Below are 16253 nucleotides of genomic sequence, written 5' to 3'. Positions count from 1 at the left end.
CAAGATCACTCATGTTACCTTGTAATGGTCTGAGGTTTTTGTCACTGGTCTGTCCCCCTGTGGCAAGGGGATACTACACTGGTCTAGGCTAGGGAGAGAAGGCCACAGTGATTGAGGAGCTTTGAGGACTGGGACTCTTTCAGGAAGCCACTAGGGGCAGATGGGGCAGCTTGGGCCCGAAGCCAGATGGCCTGATAGGCTGGGTTCAGCACCTCTTTTGGAGTGAAGAACTCTTCAATTCTGCCTCCAGTTGTTCTCCCCAAGACTGTTTTAAACCAGGGTCCCCCCAAATGGGAAGGGGGGTTCCCCCCTTCTGTTGTGTATGTCTGTTTTTGTTTTTGTTTTTTTTTCCCTCTTTGCCATTTCTAGGGCCACACCTGTGGCATATGGAGGTTCCCAGGCTAGGGGTCGAATTGGAGCTTTAGCCGCTGGCCAGAGCCACAGCCAACACAGGATCCAAGCCGAGTCTGCAACCTACACCACAGCTCACGGCAACGCCGGATCCTTAACCCACTGAGCAAGGCCAGGGATCGAACTCGCAACCTCATGGGTCCTAGTCAGATTGTACAACCACTGAGCCACGACAGGAACTCTGTGTGTGTCTGTTTTGACAAACCTCTGAGTCACGAGGACAGCCTTTTCCGTAGGTGGCGCCTCCAGCCCCACCAGCAGCCTTTAGGACCCTCAGCTCCCTCAGCACCGTTTTCATCTCCTCATTCTTTTCCTAAAAGAAATGTGACTTCTCCCAGGACTCTGCTTTTTCCTTCTTGCTTGAGATTTTCTCCTTCCAGTGTCCACAGTGCTCCATATGCTTTGAGAAGATGCTGTTGAGCAGGCAAAGGGCTGTGGTCGTGGAATGGAGGGTACTGAATGTTGATAAACCCTGGGAGTTAAGGCCAGACGCCTGGGCACAGTCCTGTGTTCTGTCTCTAGAGATGGGTTAAACTGTTTCTATCTTTTAAAAACCAGGAGATTAAAAAAACCATGTCAGCATTAGACTGATACACTTTAAAGAGATTCTCCTGTGTTATCCTACCTGGTCTTGAACAAACAAAGACACGAGGACACAGCTGCCAGAGTATGCTGAAGGGTAACAAGGATGATCACAAAACTGCTGGTTTTTTGGTTTTGGGTCCTTTGAGGGCTGCACCTGCTGCATATGGAGGTGCCCAGGCTAGGGGTCGAATCAGAGCTGTAGCCGCAGCAATGCAGGATCCAAGCTGCATCTGTGACCGACACTACAGCTCAGGGCAGTGCCAGATCCTTAACCCACTAAGCGAGGCCAGAGGTTGAACCTGCGTCCTCATGGATCCTAGTCAGATTCTGCTGAGCCACCACGGGAACTCCACACACTGCTGTTTTTTATCTTCCTATTTCTGGTCAGAACTATGAAGTCATTTTCAACCCACGGCTCCTATGTAAACGCAATGCTATAACGTAGTTTAGGTTATAGAAAATTCCTTAGGGCCCTCATGTTCTGTAATGACTGAACCCTGTGACCGGCAATTCACTGCCTCCCAGCTTGGGCACTTGGGCTCACTGCTATTTTAGGAAACTTGGACTTAGAGGTAGAGGAGCAAAGGGAAACTGCTGGGAGCCCCCATTTGTTTGTATGGAGATGAAGTGCCCCATTTGCCCGCTTGCCCACGGAGCAGGAAGTAGCCTCCCCAGCCTAGGAGTGTTCTGTCCCTTTGGTGGTGGTTACAAGAGGTGAATCCAAATCAAAAGCGGAAAGGATTTTTAATGGCCAGGACTCTGCTGGCTGTTGTGGCGAGACCTGGGACCTCCTGCTCCCGTGGTACATGGGGTGGAGCCTGAGACCAGATCCAGTGGCACGGGGATCCTTCAGGGCCAGATGCCTCCACCACTGCAGCCCTAGCCTTTGCCTTTCTTGCTTCTGAAAGTGGAAAAACTGCTTCTCCAGGACCCTGAGGCAGGCAGGAGTCGCACCTAGCCCGACTGAGCCAGGCCTTGAATTCTAAGCCCTAATGCTTCCTTTGTAAATCTTGCTCAGAAGGTTCAGCTGCTGTCTTCGTCCAGCCTGCAAACCTCCGAGGTTTGTGACTGAGGGCGGAGAAGGCATTGAGAGGTGGACAAAAGGGATGAGCCCCCCTTTCCTGAGTGGGATTTTAGTGCTAAATCACTTCCTGGGAGTTCCCGCTGTGGCACAGTGGGTTAAGAAGTCAGCGTTACTGTGGCTCAGATTCGATCCCTGGCCCAGGACCAGGCGAGTGCAGCCAAAAGGAAAACAACCATCATCTTGCTGATTTCTGGGCTCAGTGGACCCTCCCTATTCTAACACCCTCCTGACTCCTTCTTTGCTCACAGACCAGACCATCTGCATCTGCCCAGCGGAAAAGGAGACCACTCACACCTCTGCCCGGCAGCTCCATCCCTCCTTCCGGGGGGCGCCTGCCTGTTTTCCCCACCCCTGTTTGGGTCTTAGATCCCTGCCTGGAAGATAAAGGGGAGGGGTTTGAGTCACAGCCTTCATCTCAAACCCATCCCCTCTGAATACTAGGATGGTAGTGGCATTGTCCCCAAGCCCCACTCTGTTTTGGCTCCAAGGCTCTTCTTCCAGATGGGAGGCTGCTGTTACTGGTGAAGATAGGCATCCAGCCAGAGTTGCCCGGACTCCTTCAGTGAGCTGTGGGGGCAAGGTGGGAGCAGGTGGTGAGGGAGGCAGGGCAGAGTGGAGCCCCAAAACCAAGCCAGCCCCCAGACGTGTAGCCGCAAGGCTCTTCCGGGGCATGGAGGCCGTTCTCCACGGTGGGAGGCCCCATCCACTTGAGCACTTGCCTCCCTTCACTGCTGAGAAAGAGCCTGGGCTGTGGCACCAAGAGCAAAGGCCTGAACTGGCCAAAGACCAGTAGCGCGCCCTGCCTCTGCCTGGGTGACCTCCGTCCCAGACGACCCAGGGGAAACCTTCCTGTTGCTCCCACCCCACCTCCCTGTCCCCTTCCCGGGCTCAGATACTCACTGCACAATGTCGGCGAAGGCCGAGAGCAGGGGCTTGGACTGGTACTCTATACCATGCTTGGCACACAGGGACTGCACCAGGGGAGCCACTTTGTGGTAGTTGTGTCGCGGCATCCTGGGGAAAAGACTGCAGGGGGACCAGGGGGCAGTCAGTGGCTCCAGCTTCTCTGCCCGCTCCCCCTCCCCCTCCTGTGTGGACCCTCCCCAGGTCCCTGCCTCCCAGGTCTCCCTACTCACTGGTGCTCAATCTGGAAGTTGAGGTGGCCACTGAACCAATCATTGAAGGCCGACTTGTGGACGTTGCACGTTGCCCGGACCTGGAGGAAAAGGTCGGGGGGAGCATGGCTCTGGGTACCGGATGGACGGCCAGGCCAGCCCTCTCCAGGCAAAGCTGGCCTGTCCCTGGCGCCTCCCTTCTCCACATGGTGCCAGGAGAGAAGCTTCACGCGAACGAGGCAAGATTTAGGACCCTCTGTTGTTACTGGCGCCTGCCCCTTTTATTCGTTGTGTTATGCCCAGGCCTTCCAAGTGACTCCCTCACCTGCATGGAGAACCAGTCCACGTTCCGGTCGTGATCGATGTGCATGGGGATGTGGTTCATCTGTGTCACCCACACGAACCAGTTGCTTTCTAGGAACCTGGTGAATATGGCACCCGGACAAAATCAGTGCAAGCAGGGCCCTGCGTTCTTACTCTCCCCCCCTCAGATAACTGCTCCAGCCTGGCCACCTTCCCAAGCTGATGCCAGGAGCGCCTCCCGCTCGCTGCAGCCTAGCCCCAGCCCCGGCCGAAACTGGTCGCTCCCCAACCTCTGCTGCTCTGCGCCGGTCCCTGCTCCCCCATCAGATCCTACCTGACCAGGAAGAGGAGGCCCAGGGAGCCCTTCAGCCCCAACAGTGGCACATAAGTGAGGAAGATGCGCACATAGAAGGACGTCATCCAGGCCAAGTCCTGCGGGGACAGGCAGAGCACTGAGACGGCACAGAGCGCCTCTTCTCTCACGGCACCCGTTTCTTTGTGTGGAGCAGCCATGCCCTCCACCCCTCTTGCACCCCCCACCCCCCCAGCCCTCCTTGCCTGTTTCCTTCGCAGGCCAGGTCTCTCTGCCTCCGGTTCCTCCCAGCCCATCTCCATCCAGCATCCTGTCCCCATGCTGCTAAATGACTCTGTCCCTGCCAGTGCCCTGATCAAACTGCCAATCGGTTTTCTGCATCACACCCTCCCGACACCCGAGGCCTCCACCACACGTCCAGAGGCCAAATTCACCCCTTAATCCCCCGCTTCTCTGCTGAGAGTTCATCCCCACTCCCCCACCTCTGCCTGTCCTCCAAGGCCAGCTGGAAAAGTGACTTTACAAAGTCTTTTCTGATGCCTCCCATCCAGCCAAATGCAGTCAGGCCCCTTCTGGAATCCTTTCTGCCTGCACCTGTTCTCTAGTGTGAACCACAGCCTGCCTCATCAGAAGTTCCCTGAGGGCAGGTGCCGTCCCGTTCATCTTCTCCATCCCCTGCCTGGCACCTGGCTTTATCCCTGGCACTGTAACCTCAGGAGGTACTCGCTGAATGGATCAGGGTGCCAGGAGACAGGTTGCCCACTGAGCCCTAATCATCCCACCTAAAGTACATGGGGTTTGGGGGCCATGGATACTTACCACCCACTTCTTCCTCTTGATAACAAAATAGAAAATATACCACTGGAAGTAGGCAGGCAGCAAGGCTGGGGGCCCAACTGGGGAGGAAACGGAGACAGGGGAGGAGGTGTGAGCAGCATGAAGGTCACTGAAGGGCCAGCTGGTGCTGGATAGATGGCCTCCAGCACAAGGCTGCCCCTTGGCCCCCTCCTGCTGCCCTTCCAGCTGCCTCGGCACACCTCAGACCACTGGAACCAAGTGGCACCGGGGACGGGCATGAATGCAAGCCCGAAGAAAGCAAAATCTCCCGGGAGGCTGAAGGAGGAACGTGGCACCCTTCTCCAGGGGAAGGGGACAGCAGGGGAAACAAGCTCCATGCATGGAACCTGCTGTGCTCCCAGAACTGCCCCGTCTGCAGCCCAGCCCCTGCCAGGGGCCTCCCTCCTGGCTCTCTGCCTGTTCTTGAGGTTCTCTGCCCTGTGTTTCAGCTGCTTCGCCTGTGGGTGAAGGGACAGGAACAGGAAAGTGTCTGTGTGGAGCAGGGGGAACCCTGCTGACCGATCCTTCACGGGCTGAGAGCTCACTTCCCTCGACGAGGGGTGGAGCTTATGCACCTGAACTGAAGCAGCCCAAAGGCAGGAGTTCGCTGTGGCAAAGGGAGGAGAAGCCTCTCTTAGAATTGGGAATTGGAGTGGCTCCCGCCTGCGTGCAGCCCGCTTTCTTTCCGCATTCCTTCTCTGCAGGGCTGATGTTACCTCTAAGGCCCTGCATTACAGTGCCCACCCACGCTGCTTCTACCTTGTGTGCCAAGGATTCTAACGCCCACTTCTTCCCATCATTTCTGTTCTGCCCTTCAGTCCCCCCCCCTTCTCCAGTAGGGATGGTTGGTAATAGGCAGTTAAGATAAATTCCTTTGAACTAAAATGGGATCAACGGAATCATTCCCTCCTTTCCCTTAAAATTTTGAATTTAAATAAAACGAAAAAATGAAAATTTAACAGTTTCCGTTGTGGCTTAGCAGGTTACGAACCCAACTAGTATCCACAAGGACGCAGGTTCGATCCCTGCCCTTGCTCAGTGGGTTAAGGATCTGGCGTTGCCGTGAGCTGTGGTGTAGGTTGAAGACACAGCTTGGATCCCGAGTTGCTATGGCTCTGGTGTAGGCCCGGCAGCTGTAGCTCCGATTGGACCCCTAGCCTGGGAACCTCCATGTGCCTCGGGTGCGGCCCTAGAAAAGACCAAAAAAAATAAAGTAAAAATTAAGAAAAAAATTGAACTTTTAAAGGAGTTTTAAAGAATTTAGGCATTGTGGAGACTTTTAAAGCTGGGAATATACAGACTTCTTCAGAAGGAGCTTAGGACAACCACAGAAATGTTTTCTCCTCTTCAGTTCCTTTTGGGTCCAGTCTGCCCACAGCTAGTCTACCTTTGTCCCCCTGGGGACTGGACCGTGTCCTACTGGGTCACTTTGGCCCTGGTCTCTGTTTGAGAGGTTTAAAGTGAGGTTTCAGGCTTAATCGGGATGGCCCCCCACCACTCGGCTCCTTTGAGGAAGACAGGGTGGGGCTAGAGGACCTGGTTTGCCCCCAGCACAAGTGACCCAACGTTAGCCTAATAAGGCTTGCCTTTGCCCCTCGGGAAGGAAGACTGCCCCCTGGTTCCAGACGCAGCCTTAGCTTGGAACCCCAGAACCCCTGGAGGGTCATGACCTCCTCACATCCCTTCAGCAGCCCCTGTGGAGGCAGCCCCCAGCGTGGGAGGAGGACACTCACTCAAGAAGAAGTATTTGTGCTGGTGGTTGTATGGCATGTACTTTTTCTTCTGTTTCCCAAGCTGTGAAGCAAAGCAAGTTCAGGTCAGCGCGCACAGGCCAGTCACTCCCTCCCCTCCCCTGTGACCCTGGCTCTTCTCCGCCCGGGAGCGGAGGCCTGCTTGCTGCAGGGGCTGGCAGCTTGTTGGCACTATCAGCGGGCCCAGCCTGCCCTCCAGCCCCTGGGACACGAAGCCGGGGCTGCAATGAGCCCAGTGTGGCGCCACACCGTGGATGCTGCTCGGCGGCCCGCACCCGCACGGAGCATGCGCACCACAGAGCCTGCAGGGACTCCCGCATCCGTCCGGAGACACCCCTGCCAGCCTTCCAGGTCCCTCCCCCTCCCCTCCTTTTTTCTCCACCTGGTACTTTTTTGACATCAAGGGCTCCGTGGACACCCATTTTTGCCCCTATACAGGCCAGCATCCTCTCTACATCCGGCCCTTATTTGTCTAGAAAAATCCTTTGGTCTCTTCAGACTTCCACATGAACTTTATAAAATCCCTTGAAAGCCAAGTTTGGCAAATATTTGTGGAAAGAATACCAAGAACAACTTGGCAACCTGAAGGTTCTGGCAAGGTTTTTCCCCCATGGGTGGTGGTGATTTTGCAAACCTCCCTGCTGCAGAGACCAGATGGGGCTGCCAGGCCAGCCGGTCAGCCTGGGGCTGCCAGCGTGTGCGCATGGAAATGTGACAGCAAAGCTCTATGCCCTTGTCTGATGGCTCCTGCTGCTGCTCACGCTCCTGTCAGTTCTGGTGGCCAGATGACCTCGGCACAGGAGGAACTCTACCCCAGGGCAGAATGCCAGCTCCTTCTTTCATGATTCTTCCCACTGTTTCGACAGGTCACTTACTGAGACCTTATCCGGGGCAAGGCACTTCTGCTACATGAAGCAGTCTTTCTATGTTAATTGATTCATTCAACAAGTATTTACTGAGCCTCTGCCATGTGCCGGGCACTGCACACACGGGTATGAGAACACAGAGGAGAATAACCCCAAATGCCCCACCCCCCCCCCACCCTGTGGAGTTTATAATCTGAGGAGAGGAAGCTGGTGATAAATTTGTAGAGCTCAAGGTAAGCTCAGATTACAAGCAGGAAAACATGACAAAGTGAAGGAAAATATGCCCGTTTTGGCTGGGCAGTCAGATACAGCCGCCCTGGGCCCTGAGACCTGAGGAGCCAACAATGACACTTAAAGCAGAGGGAACACCAGTCTGGGATGTTTGAGGGACAGGAAGAAGGCCAGTGCAGCTGGGAACATAAGCAACAGAGGAGAGTGGTTGATAAGGCCAGAAAGCTAGGGGATGGCTGAATCATGTAGGGCCTTAGAAAGCCCTCAGAAGGCTCAGTAGGAGTGCCTGGATTTTATTCCAATGGTGATGGGAGGCCCTGAACACCTTCCACAGGTGTGGGATTATCTGCTTGGCGCTTTAAAGCCTCACTCTGGGAGTTCCCGCCGTGGCTCGGTGGTAACAAACTCGACTAGAATCCATGAGGATGCGGGTTTGAGCCCTGGCCTCGCTCAGTGGCTAGGGACCCGGTGTTGCCATGAGCTGTGCTGCGGGAAGGCCCAGGAGATGAAGCTGACGAATGGTGAACTGGGTGTGCTTTGGAGGCAGTAAGGCTTGTGATGAACCAGAGGTTTCGGTGAATTTGTCCCATCCCCAGCAGCATTACCTGAGAGGAGGAAGCTGGAGGAGCAGCACCTGTCTTGTCTGGTGGGGTGGGTGGGCAGAACTCTGGCCTCCTTATTTGGGGGCGGTTAGGGAAGGGAGCCCTTCCACTGGCTGCCTCCTTGAATGACAGTCAGATGCCATTACGATCTCAACTCTCAGAGGCCAGAAAAGTTGTACTTAGGGTGAGACGCCCCCCGCACTTCCTTGTTCTCCTGGAGAGCAGGAGGCACTGAGGTGGATCGGCCCAGAGACTGATGTTCCATCAAACTGGACCCAGTGAGACTGAACTGAAACTGAAGCGTCAAGCAGCCTGTAGCCCACACATTTACTAACAGCCTATCCTCAGCCTCATAACTAGGCCCCCCCCAAAGAAGTTATTTTGGTCCCAGATCATTCTCTATTTTTAGTGTCAGCAGATAGGAATTTCCTAAAAACCCTAGTACCAAGAAGCAACAGAGGCTTCTTTGAGACAGTGGTATGAGAAGATTCTCTTCCACCTAAGATAGCCATCTTTTTTTTTTTTTTTAATCCTCTATACTGACAACAGAAGCGCCACCAAGAGCCTCATGCTCTGCTCAATAAAAAACCCACACTGCCCTCTAAGGAGCCACCTCTAATGGGGAGGCCAGGGCTGGCTCATCATTTGCAGTGTTGGGCATGTAGCAAAACCCACAGAAGTCCCTTTTTAGGAAGTGGGAAAATGAGGACCTTGAGACCAGGTGAGACACAGGCCTCCAGGTAGGGGCTCCCGGTGCTCGGACAGTCAGCGCTGCCAGAGCCTTCCACAGGGTTCTCATGGTCAGAGGAGAGGAGAGCCGGGCTCTCTCGAACTCATGACTGGAACCGAAATGTATTTAACGACAGTTTAATTCCTGGCATGCTGAAATGTTATCACGTATCAAAGTGGGAGAAGGGACCTGGCAGAAGTGACTACAGCCCAGAGCCTTGGGACAAGGGGTTTTAAGTTAACTTTTCAGACTTCCACTGGCCATTCACACCCTTCTGTTGCCTTATGCTCACTAAAGGCTCACAGATCTCCATTCACCTCCAGGCATTCATCTTTTAGCAGCTGCAATTATTTTATATATATATATAATTATTTTTTATATATAATAATTATTATTTATATATATTATTATATATAAATAATTATTATTATTTATATAATTATTATTTTTATATACTATATATAATTATTATATATATAATTATTATTATTATTATTTTTTTGCTTTTTAGGGCCATACCTGCAGCCTTTGGAAGTTCTTGGACTAGGGGTTGAAATGGAGCTACAGCTGCCAGCCTACGCCACAACCACCACAACACCAGATCCGAGCTGCTGAGCAAGGCCAGGGATTGAACCCACATCCTCATGGATACCAGTCAGGTTCATAACCCGCTGAGCCACAGCGGGAACTCTTTAGCAGCTGCATTATAATTGCTCACAGCCTCAGATAACAAACCCAATGCTGACCACCCTGGATCAGGGTGTGGGGGTGGGATGAATTACTCAGGGAATCTTCTAGGCAATGGGCAGCAGAGGAGAGTGAGCCAGTTTAGGTGTTGGGAGGGGGAAGACTGTGACACAGTCGGATGCCAGTATAAGAGGAAGGTGTACCGAGTGCAGGGGGCTGACTTTTTAAAAAGCACCTGCAAGGAGGGCTGTCCCTCGCCTTCAAGGCTAAGCAGGCTCAGCACAGCAATCTGGTCATTCTTTGGATCCTCAGCAGCATGTTGTACTTTTCTGCAGTAGCTAATTGCTGACCTGAACTCGCTAGGAAGGACAAGTGACTGTCCTGAGAAGCCTTGTTCACTGCCTGTGGCCTCCCATGACTTCCACACAGCCAGCCAGCCCAGCCCCCCTAGACTTGTGCAGGGCTCACACCCGAGGCCATCCTCCTGATCCAGCAGGGAGGCTGCATCCAAGCTCACACAGACATCACCACCCTCCAGGCAGCTGCCCTTTGAGGGTGCTCAGACCTGCCCCTGATGTCCACAGCTCAGGATCACCGGGCCTCTGTGTTCCAGTAAGAAGGGTACCACACCAAGGAATAGGAAGCCTGGCTAAGGGGACCTCACAAAGACCTGCCTGATACCTTCACCGATCCCCTGCTCACCTCCACAGAGAGGATTTTCCCCAAGGCAAAGAAGAAGGGGTGCATGTTGATGTCTGGGTCTTTGCAGAAGCAGTTGGGCTTGGCATGGTGCTGGAAGTGCAGGTGGTTCCACCAACTGGCAGGGGCCCCCTGCAGAAAATCGGGGTGTGAGTGTGGAAGCTCTTTGATTCCTTCCCCCAGGCAGCCCATCAACTGGAGTTTCCGGGAGCCCCTCCCTGTCCCACTGACCTTCAGGTGGCCAATCACAAAATGATGTACCAGGTGGTTCCACGTAGAGGTGCTGAAGACGGACAGGTGTCCCAAGTCATGCTGCAGCCAGCCAGCCTGGGCCTGGGCGACAAAGGTGAGTGTTGAGAGAGGCCCACCAGCCCAGCATCCCTCTCACTGAACACAGGCACTCAGCCTCCCCGTCTTCCTTCATCCGCCTAGGCCTGTGCACATCAGGAAAGGAGTCAGGAGGCCTCGGTCCCGACTGTGGCTCTGCCACCAACTCCCCGGAGAGCTGAGGTGGATCGCTGTCCTTTGCCTGCTCTTCAGTGTCCCCAACTCTGGAGTTCTGTGACTTCCACTGGACTGAACATCCAGACTACAGAACGAGACAGCGCATGACCAACTCAGGAAAGAAGACTCAGCAAATGAGTTCTGGCAGCCAAGTATTACACTCCAGTGTTGCACTGGGGAGGAAGCTCTTGTGCTTTGCCAAGAAGCCAGGATCTTGGCTCTCGGCACACCTGCACTGTGGCAGAATCTGAACATGAAGTTTCTGAGAAGAAATTCCACAGGAAGAAGGGGACCCTGGGAGGAGGGGCTGGAGAGGCAGTGAGAGAAACGAAGGTACACATGTGGTGATGAGCAGAGAAAAGCCACAGGCAGGGAGTTCCCTGGTGGCTCAGTGGGTTAGGGATCTGGTGTCACTGCTGTGGCTTGGGCTACTGCTGTGGCGAAGGTTGGATCCCTGGCCCTGGAACTTCTGTACGCTGCAGGTGCGGCCAAAAAAATTAAAAAGCCACAGACATATGTTCTCTTTCTGCACCAAAGCTCCTGTGTTGTCCTCAGCTCTGCCCTGCTCAGAGGGCTTCTTGGCCTCCTGAGGGATACAAAGAACTGTCTTCCATGGATGCTGAGCCCAGTGGTGCTCTCGACAAGCCCAGGGCTCTCACCTGAACTGTGCTGAGCAGCACCGCACAGAGGACGAAGGGCACGAAGGACGTCCCGAAGAGCCAAAGAATGAGCCAGGCAGTGACGTCCAGCAGCAGGATGTGCAGCAGGTGCATTAAGAAGAAGACATGGTTGGGCTTCATGAGCCCCATCCGCTCCACCGTGGCCTGAAGCTCCCGGAACTCATCAGTCAGCTCTTTCTGTAGAAGGGTGGAGAGGGCGAGGGTGTTATCTGCCCCAGATGTAACTCAACACAGCTGGAAACAAGGACCCTCTTAAGCTCAAGGACCTCCCACCGAGGAGCTGAGAAAAGTCCAGAGTCCTAGGTAAAGACACAGCAAGGCTGAGGAAGGATGATGGGAGGAGATGCTGTGGGATCAAGTCTAAGGGCATGTGGTCTTTGGAGTCAAACAAAATTCATTCCTTCAAGACCCTGCTCTGCCGCTTACTAAAGGGGGATTCCTTGGCCATGTTGCTTAACCTCTCGGAGCCTCAGATTTCTTGTCTGTAAATGTGTGAGTATTATATCACGCTTGGCACCGAGTTAAGTGCTCAATAGATAGATAGATAGGTTTCCTATTGAGGATGGCAATGGAAGTGGTGGTGGCCTTGTGAGAACCCCGGCTTCGAAAGCCCTTCAGCCCAGTGACTATGCAGAAGCAGGGCTCTCAAGACTCTCAAGAACTACTAATTAGTTGCCTGTTAACATATCTAGGCCTTCCTTCTACCCTCTGCCCCTCAGCAACCACAGGGTCTCCAAACAGCAAAACAGGGACTCACATTCTTAGTCGGTTCAAAGCTGGGCTGCTCCGGAGACAGTTCTCCAATCAGGAGAGAGCTCATATACTTCCTCACAAGGCCCTGGTTGATGTGGAACGCCACAAAGGGATCCTGCAAGGATGGGGAGAAGGCAGAACAGTGAGGCAGTCCGCCCCTGCCCCCCAGGCCTTCAACTTGTGGAGCGCTCACACCCAAGGCCGTCCTCCTGATCCAGCAGGGACGCTGTACCCAAGTTCAAAAAGACACCGCCCTCCCTTCCCGGCAGCTGCCCTTAGAGGGTATTCAGACCTGCCCCTGCCATCCACAGCTTAGGATCACCCAGCATCTGTGTTCTCGTAAGAAGGGTACACCACCAAGGCTTAGGCAGCACGGCTAGGGGGACCACACAAAGACCTGCCTGAGTTGGTCTTTCCTCTGGATGTCTCATAAAGTGTGATGAAGGCGACTCCCTGTGTCAAACTGCGTTGCTCCCCCTTCCTTCTGCGCTGCTTCCGGTGGAGCTCCATTTTTCCCCTCCCACTCTGAACACCCGCCCGCCCCAGGGTGCTAATTTTGGTTACGCAAGAAGGGGGTCCTCAAAGACTAAAGAAATGGACATCCTGAAAGTCAGACAGCCTCAGGCCCTAAAGGGGAAGCCAGCAGCGAGGAGGGAGCTAGGGCGGAGCCGGCGGCCAGTGGCACCACACATCCGGACCAATCGCGGTCCCGCCACGGCCGCCCCGGCCCCAAATCACACTGCAGGAAGCCCCGGCGTTGGCTCTATCTACGCATGCGCTAGTCCACACCTTCGCCGCTGCCTGCATTCCCCAGTGGTCACTAGGGAGACAAGCACAAGCTCCGGCCTGCTGCGTCGGAAGGAGGGGCGGGCCCTCACCCGGTTAGGCTCCAACGCGACCTAACGGGAGCCTTAGCGGCCCGAGGCGCGCTCCGGGATGGCAGGGCGAAAGCTGGGGACAGTGTAAGGGGTCACGCCGCTAGGCAAAGGATGGGAAGAAGGATATCGGGAGAGGGGTCTCAGTGAAGCGAACGCTCCAACCTTTGGGTCCCAAGTTCTCCAACCCAGAAGGGAGATGCTAGGCGCTTTAGTTCTGAGAACAGGTTGTCTAGAGAGGGAAGTAGAATGCCGTCTGGGGTGTGCGCTGGCCCAGTGAGGCAGGATGCAGACCCCGCACTGAGCCTCCGGCCCAGGAATGCATTCAGCTGTCCGCTGCCACGAATAGCTGGAGACCCTGGTGGCCTGAAACTGAGTGACCTCCCCACAGAATTCCAGGACCAATCCGGGGCTCCTCGCTCAAGTGTACACTAATGCAGGCCCCCATTTTCAGCCCGCTGCTCTCATTCCTTCCTGTGCACGAGCAGGCACTAGCCCTTTCCGGCCAGTGGCCCCCTCCCCACCCACCCTCTCGTCTTCACCCAGTGAGTGCCAGGTGGCTTCCCATCTCAGCTGTGTCTCTCAGAGCGGTTCCCTTGTTCTTTGTCCTGCTCGCTAGTGTTGTCGGGCACACTCGTTCCAGACGGGGCTGCGGCCCCCTCCCAGCCACCAAGCCAGGTCAGGAATCCCTCTCTTCAGAGTTCCCATCCTGGCTCAGCGGAAACGAATCTGACTGGCATCCATGAGGACGCAGGTTCGATCCCTGCCTGGCCTTGCTCAGTGGGTTAAGGATCCAGCGTTGCCCTGAGCTGTGGTGTAGGTCACAGACGGCTAGGATCTGGTGTTGCTATGGCCAGCGGCTACAGCTCCGATTCGACCCCTAGCCTGGGAATCTCCATCTGCTACCAGTGAGGCCTTAAAAAGACTTAAAAAAAAAAAATCCCTCCCTTTGCCGTTGACCCCTCCTCCTTCGGTCTGGCGTTACAGGAATCCCCGGGGTCCCGCCTCCCCGCCCCACCCCACCCCAGCCCCGCTCCGGGGCCTGCCCACGCCTCAAAACCGCAGACTCGGGGGCCACATAGTGAGCGTACCGACCCGAGGCTCAGCCCTTTGTTTGGTATGCACGTTGCCGGCCTCCATTCCCACTCCCCAGACTCCATACTCCACTTTTCGCAGGCTCACTCCTGCCCTTGCATCCCATGCCCGCAGCACACCCCATCAATTAGCAACAGGTACGCTCCAGCGCCTCCCGGCTTTTCCTGGAATTAGTGAGTGTTCGGCCTTGACTGCCAAACTTCTTGTCTTGCGCCCCGAGTGTCCGGCCCCGGGCGCCGGACCCTGCCTCCTCCCATGCCCAGGTCTGGCAGCGCTCACCGTAGCATCCTGCCCCGCGTAGTGGCTGATGACCCGGGAGCCCCCGGGGTGCCGGCGGGTGAACTTGGTGACGTTGTACACCTTCCGGTCAATCACGAGCCACTGTTCTTTGCCTCTTCCCGAGCGCTGCGCCACCTCCTCCCAGGTGAAGAAGCGCGGGGTCGGCCCCTGGACCGGGTTCTCAGGGGCCATTGGGGCCAGGAGATGCCGCGCGCCAGCCGGGCTGGGGCGGTCAGGAGCGCGCACGGGACACACGGGGCAGCGCGCGCCGGCCTCGCGTGCTCGGGGAGCCGGTCCGCTGGCGCGCACCCTGAGCCCGCGGTCCGCGCGCCGGCTTTTCAGCAACCAAGGCGGTGGGAGCTGAGCCCCGCTGCGCGCGTTCCTATTGGTCCAGCCGCGTGGCGCGGGGAGCGAGTCCCCGCCCTCCGCCGGCCCCGCGCCGGCGGCCGCGGCCGGAGGGTCGGGTTAGGCTGGCGTTGAACGGGGGCGCGCGCCACCTCGCGGGCCCGCAGCCGGGGGCGCAGAGGGATCCTGTTTCCCGACTTGGCGACTTTTGCTCCCAGGGGGCGTCGCGGGCGGAATAACGGTTCCTGTGGAGGCTCTTGGGAGCGGGCCAGGCGGCACCCAGTGCGGGGGCGCCCTGGGCTTCCAGGGTAGGCGTGGGCTCCGCCTGCGGCGAGGGGCAGAGGCCGAGCCGAGTGGGTGGGCGCAGGGCCCGCCTGGCGGCCGGGGAAGCCTGCCAGCCTCGCGAGGTTCGAGGTTGGAGGCTTCAGTGACGGCGTGGTGGACAGGAGGCTGTCCTAGGGGCCTGGTCTTTGGGCTGCTCCCCACCCCCCCGCCAGTCTCCAGACGCCCACCCGCCTGAGAGCCACCTGATGAACTCCCGCTTCCTCGCCATGCCACTCTACCAATTGTGCGGCTGGAATTAACAGTCAGAGAACCCTTGGCAGTTATCTTGTAAAGCAGAATTATGGTTTATTGGGGGTGGGGCGGGGGTGGTTAATGCTTTACTTTGCTCAGTGTAACATTTAAAATGCCCCGCAATTTTCCTGTTTGCCTTTTATTGCTTGTTGGTGTTTTATTTCTGTTCTTTTTTCAATTAACTGAGATTCTTAAACAAAAGAAAGTGGCCCCGCATCTCCAGACCTCTGGGAAGCCCTGTGTGAAGAACCTGGGTCTTCTAGCTGAGGCATCGCCACTCCATCCTGGAGGCACCTGGGAGCCATAGGACACCTTGAAGTAGAGAGATCAGGGCTCAGAGCTCTGAATTTTAGGAAGGGATGAGGAAGCACGCAGAGGCTGGGGGACAGCCAAGAAACTGTTGCCTTTGCAAAGAGACTCAGTTTACATGCGAAATTTTATTTATTCAGCAAACCCTTTACAAAGCACTTACTATGTGCCTGGCCTTGTTTTTAGTGTTTTGCAAACATGTAATTTTCATAACAATCCTATGAAGTAAGGACCTCATTTACAGATGGAGAAATTGAACTGCTGAGAGGTTAAGTATTTTTGTCACGCAGCCAGTAAGTGGCAGGACGGAGATTAGAACTGATCTGTGCTCTGATTGCCTAGCTCTGCTGTCTCTCCTCTGATTGTACTAGTGGAATTGCACAGCCAAGGGAAAGGAGGCCAAACTTTATCCCGTGCACTGAGCTAGTCTTTGCCCCTTGGGGTCAGGAAACTAGAAGTATGGCTAGATATCTGGTAGAAAAGGACCTTCATCCAACCCAAATCCCTCATTTTTTGAGTTAAGAAAATTGAGGTTCAGAATGGGGAAGGGACTTTCCAAGTTCCCACGGGGAAACCCAGATGGCCTGGCTTCCAGTTAAGATGCCAGGCCACTGCACCTTGCT

The 16253-nt window shown here is 55.4% G+C and overlaps 2 protein-coding genes across 2 annotated transcripts in view; one reads left to right on the top strand and one right to left on the bottom strand.

The window, feature by feature from the left end:
- FADS2 (fatty acid desaturase 2) overlaps nt 1-16253 on the top strand; it is a 228374-nt gene that overhangs the window by 109741 nt on the left and 102380 nt on the right. The gene's annotated exons all lie outside the window — the stretch shown is intronic.
- FADS1 (fatty acid desaturase 1) lies at nt 2596-14580 on the bottom strand (the record flags this gene model as incomplete). Its single annotated transcript, NM_001113041.1, is given in 12 exon segments — nt 2596-2647; nt 2981-3106; nt 3217-3296; nt 3521-3617; nt 3833-3930; nt 4631-4707; nt 6382-6442; nt 10218-10346; nt 10446-10547; nt 11378-11575; nt 12156-12266; nt 14401-14580. Coding segments are annotated over 12 exon segments (1311 nt in total), but the record flags the coding sequence as incomplete, so codon positions are not given.

The sequence above is a fragment of the Sus scrofa genome, chromosome 2, assembly GCF_054392235.1.
Source record: "Sus scrofa isolate SSC_HxYL_T2T_F1_AM1 chromosome 2, Sscrofa_HxYL_maternal_Yorkshire_Landrace_v2.0, whole genome shotgun sequence".
NCBI lineage: Eukaryota > Metazoa > Chordata > Mammalia > Artiodactyla > Suidae > Sus > Sus scrofa.
The sequence above is the reverse complement of the archived record's forward strand: the minus strand, read 5'-3'. Positions and strand labels throughout refer to the sequence as shown.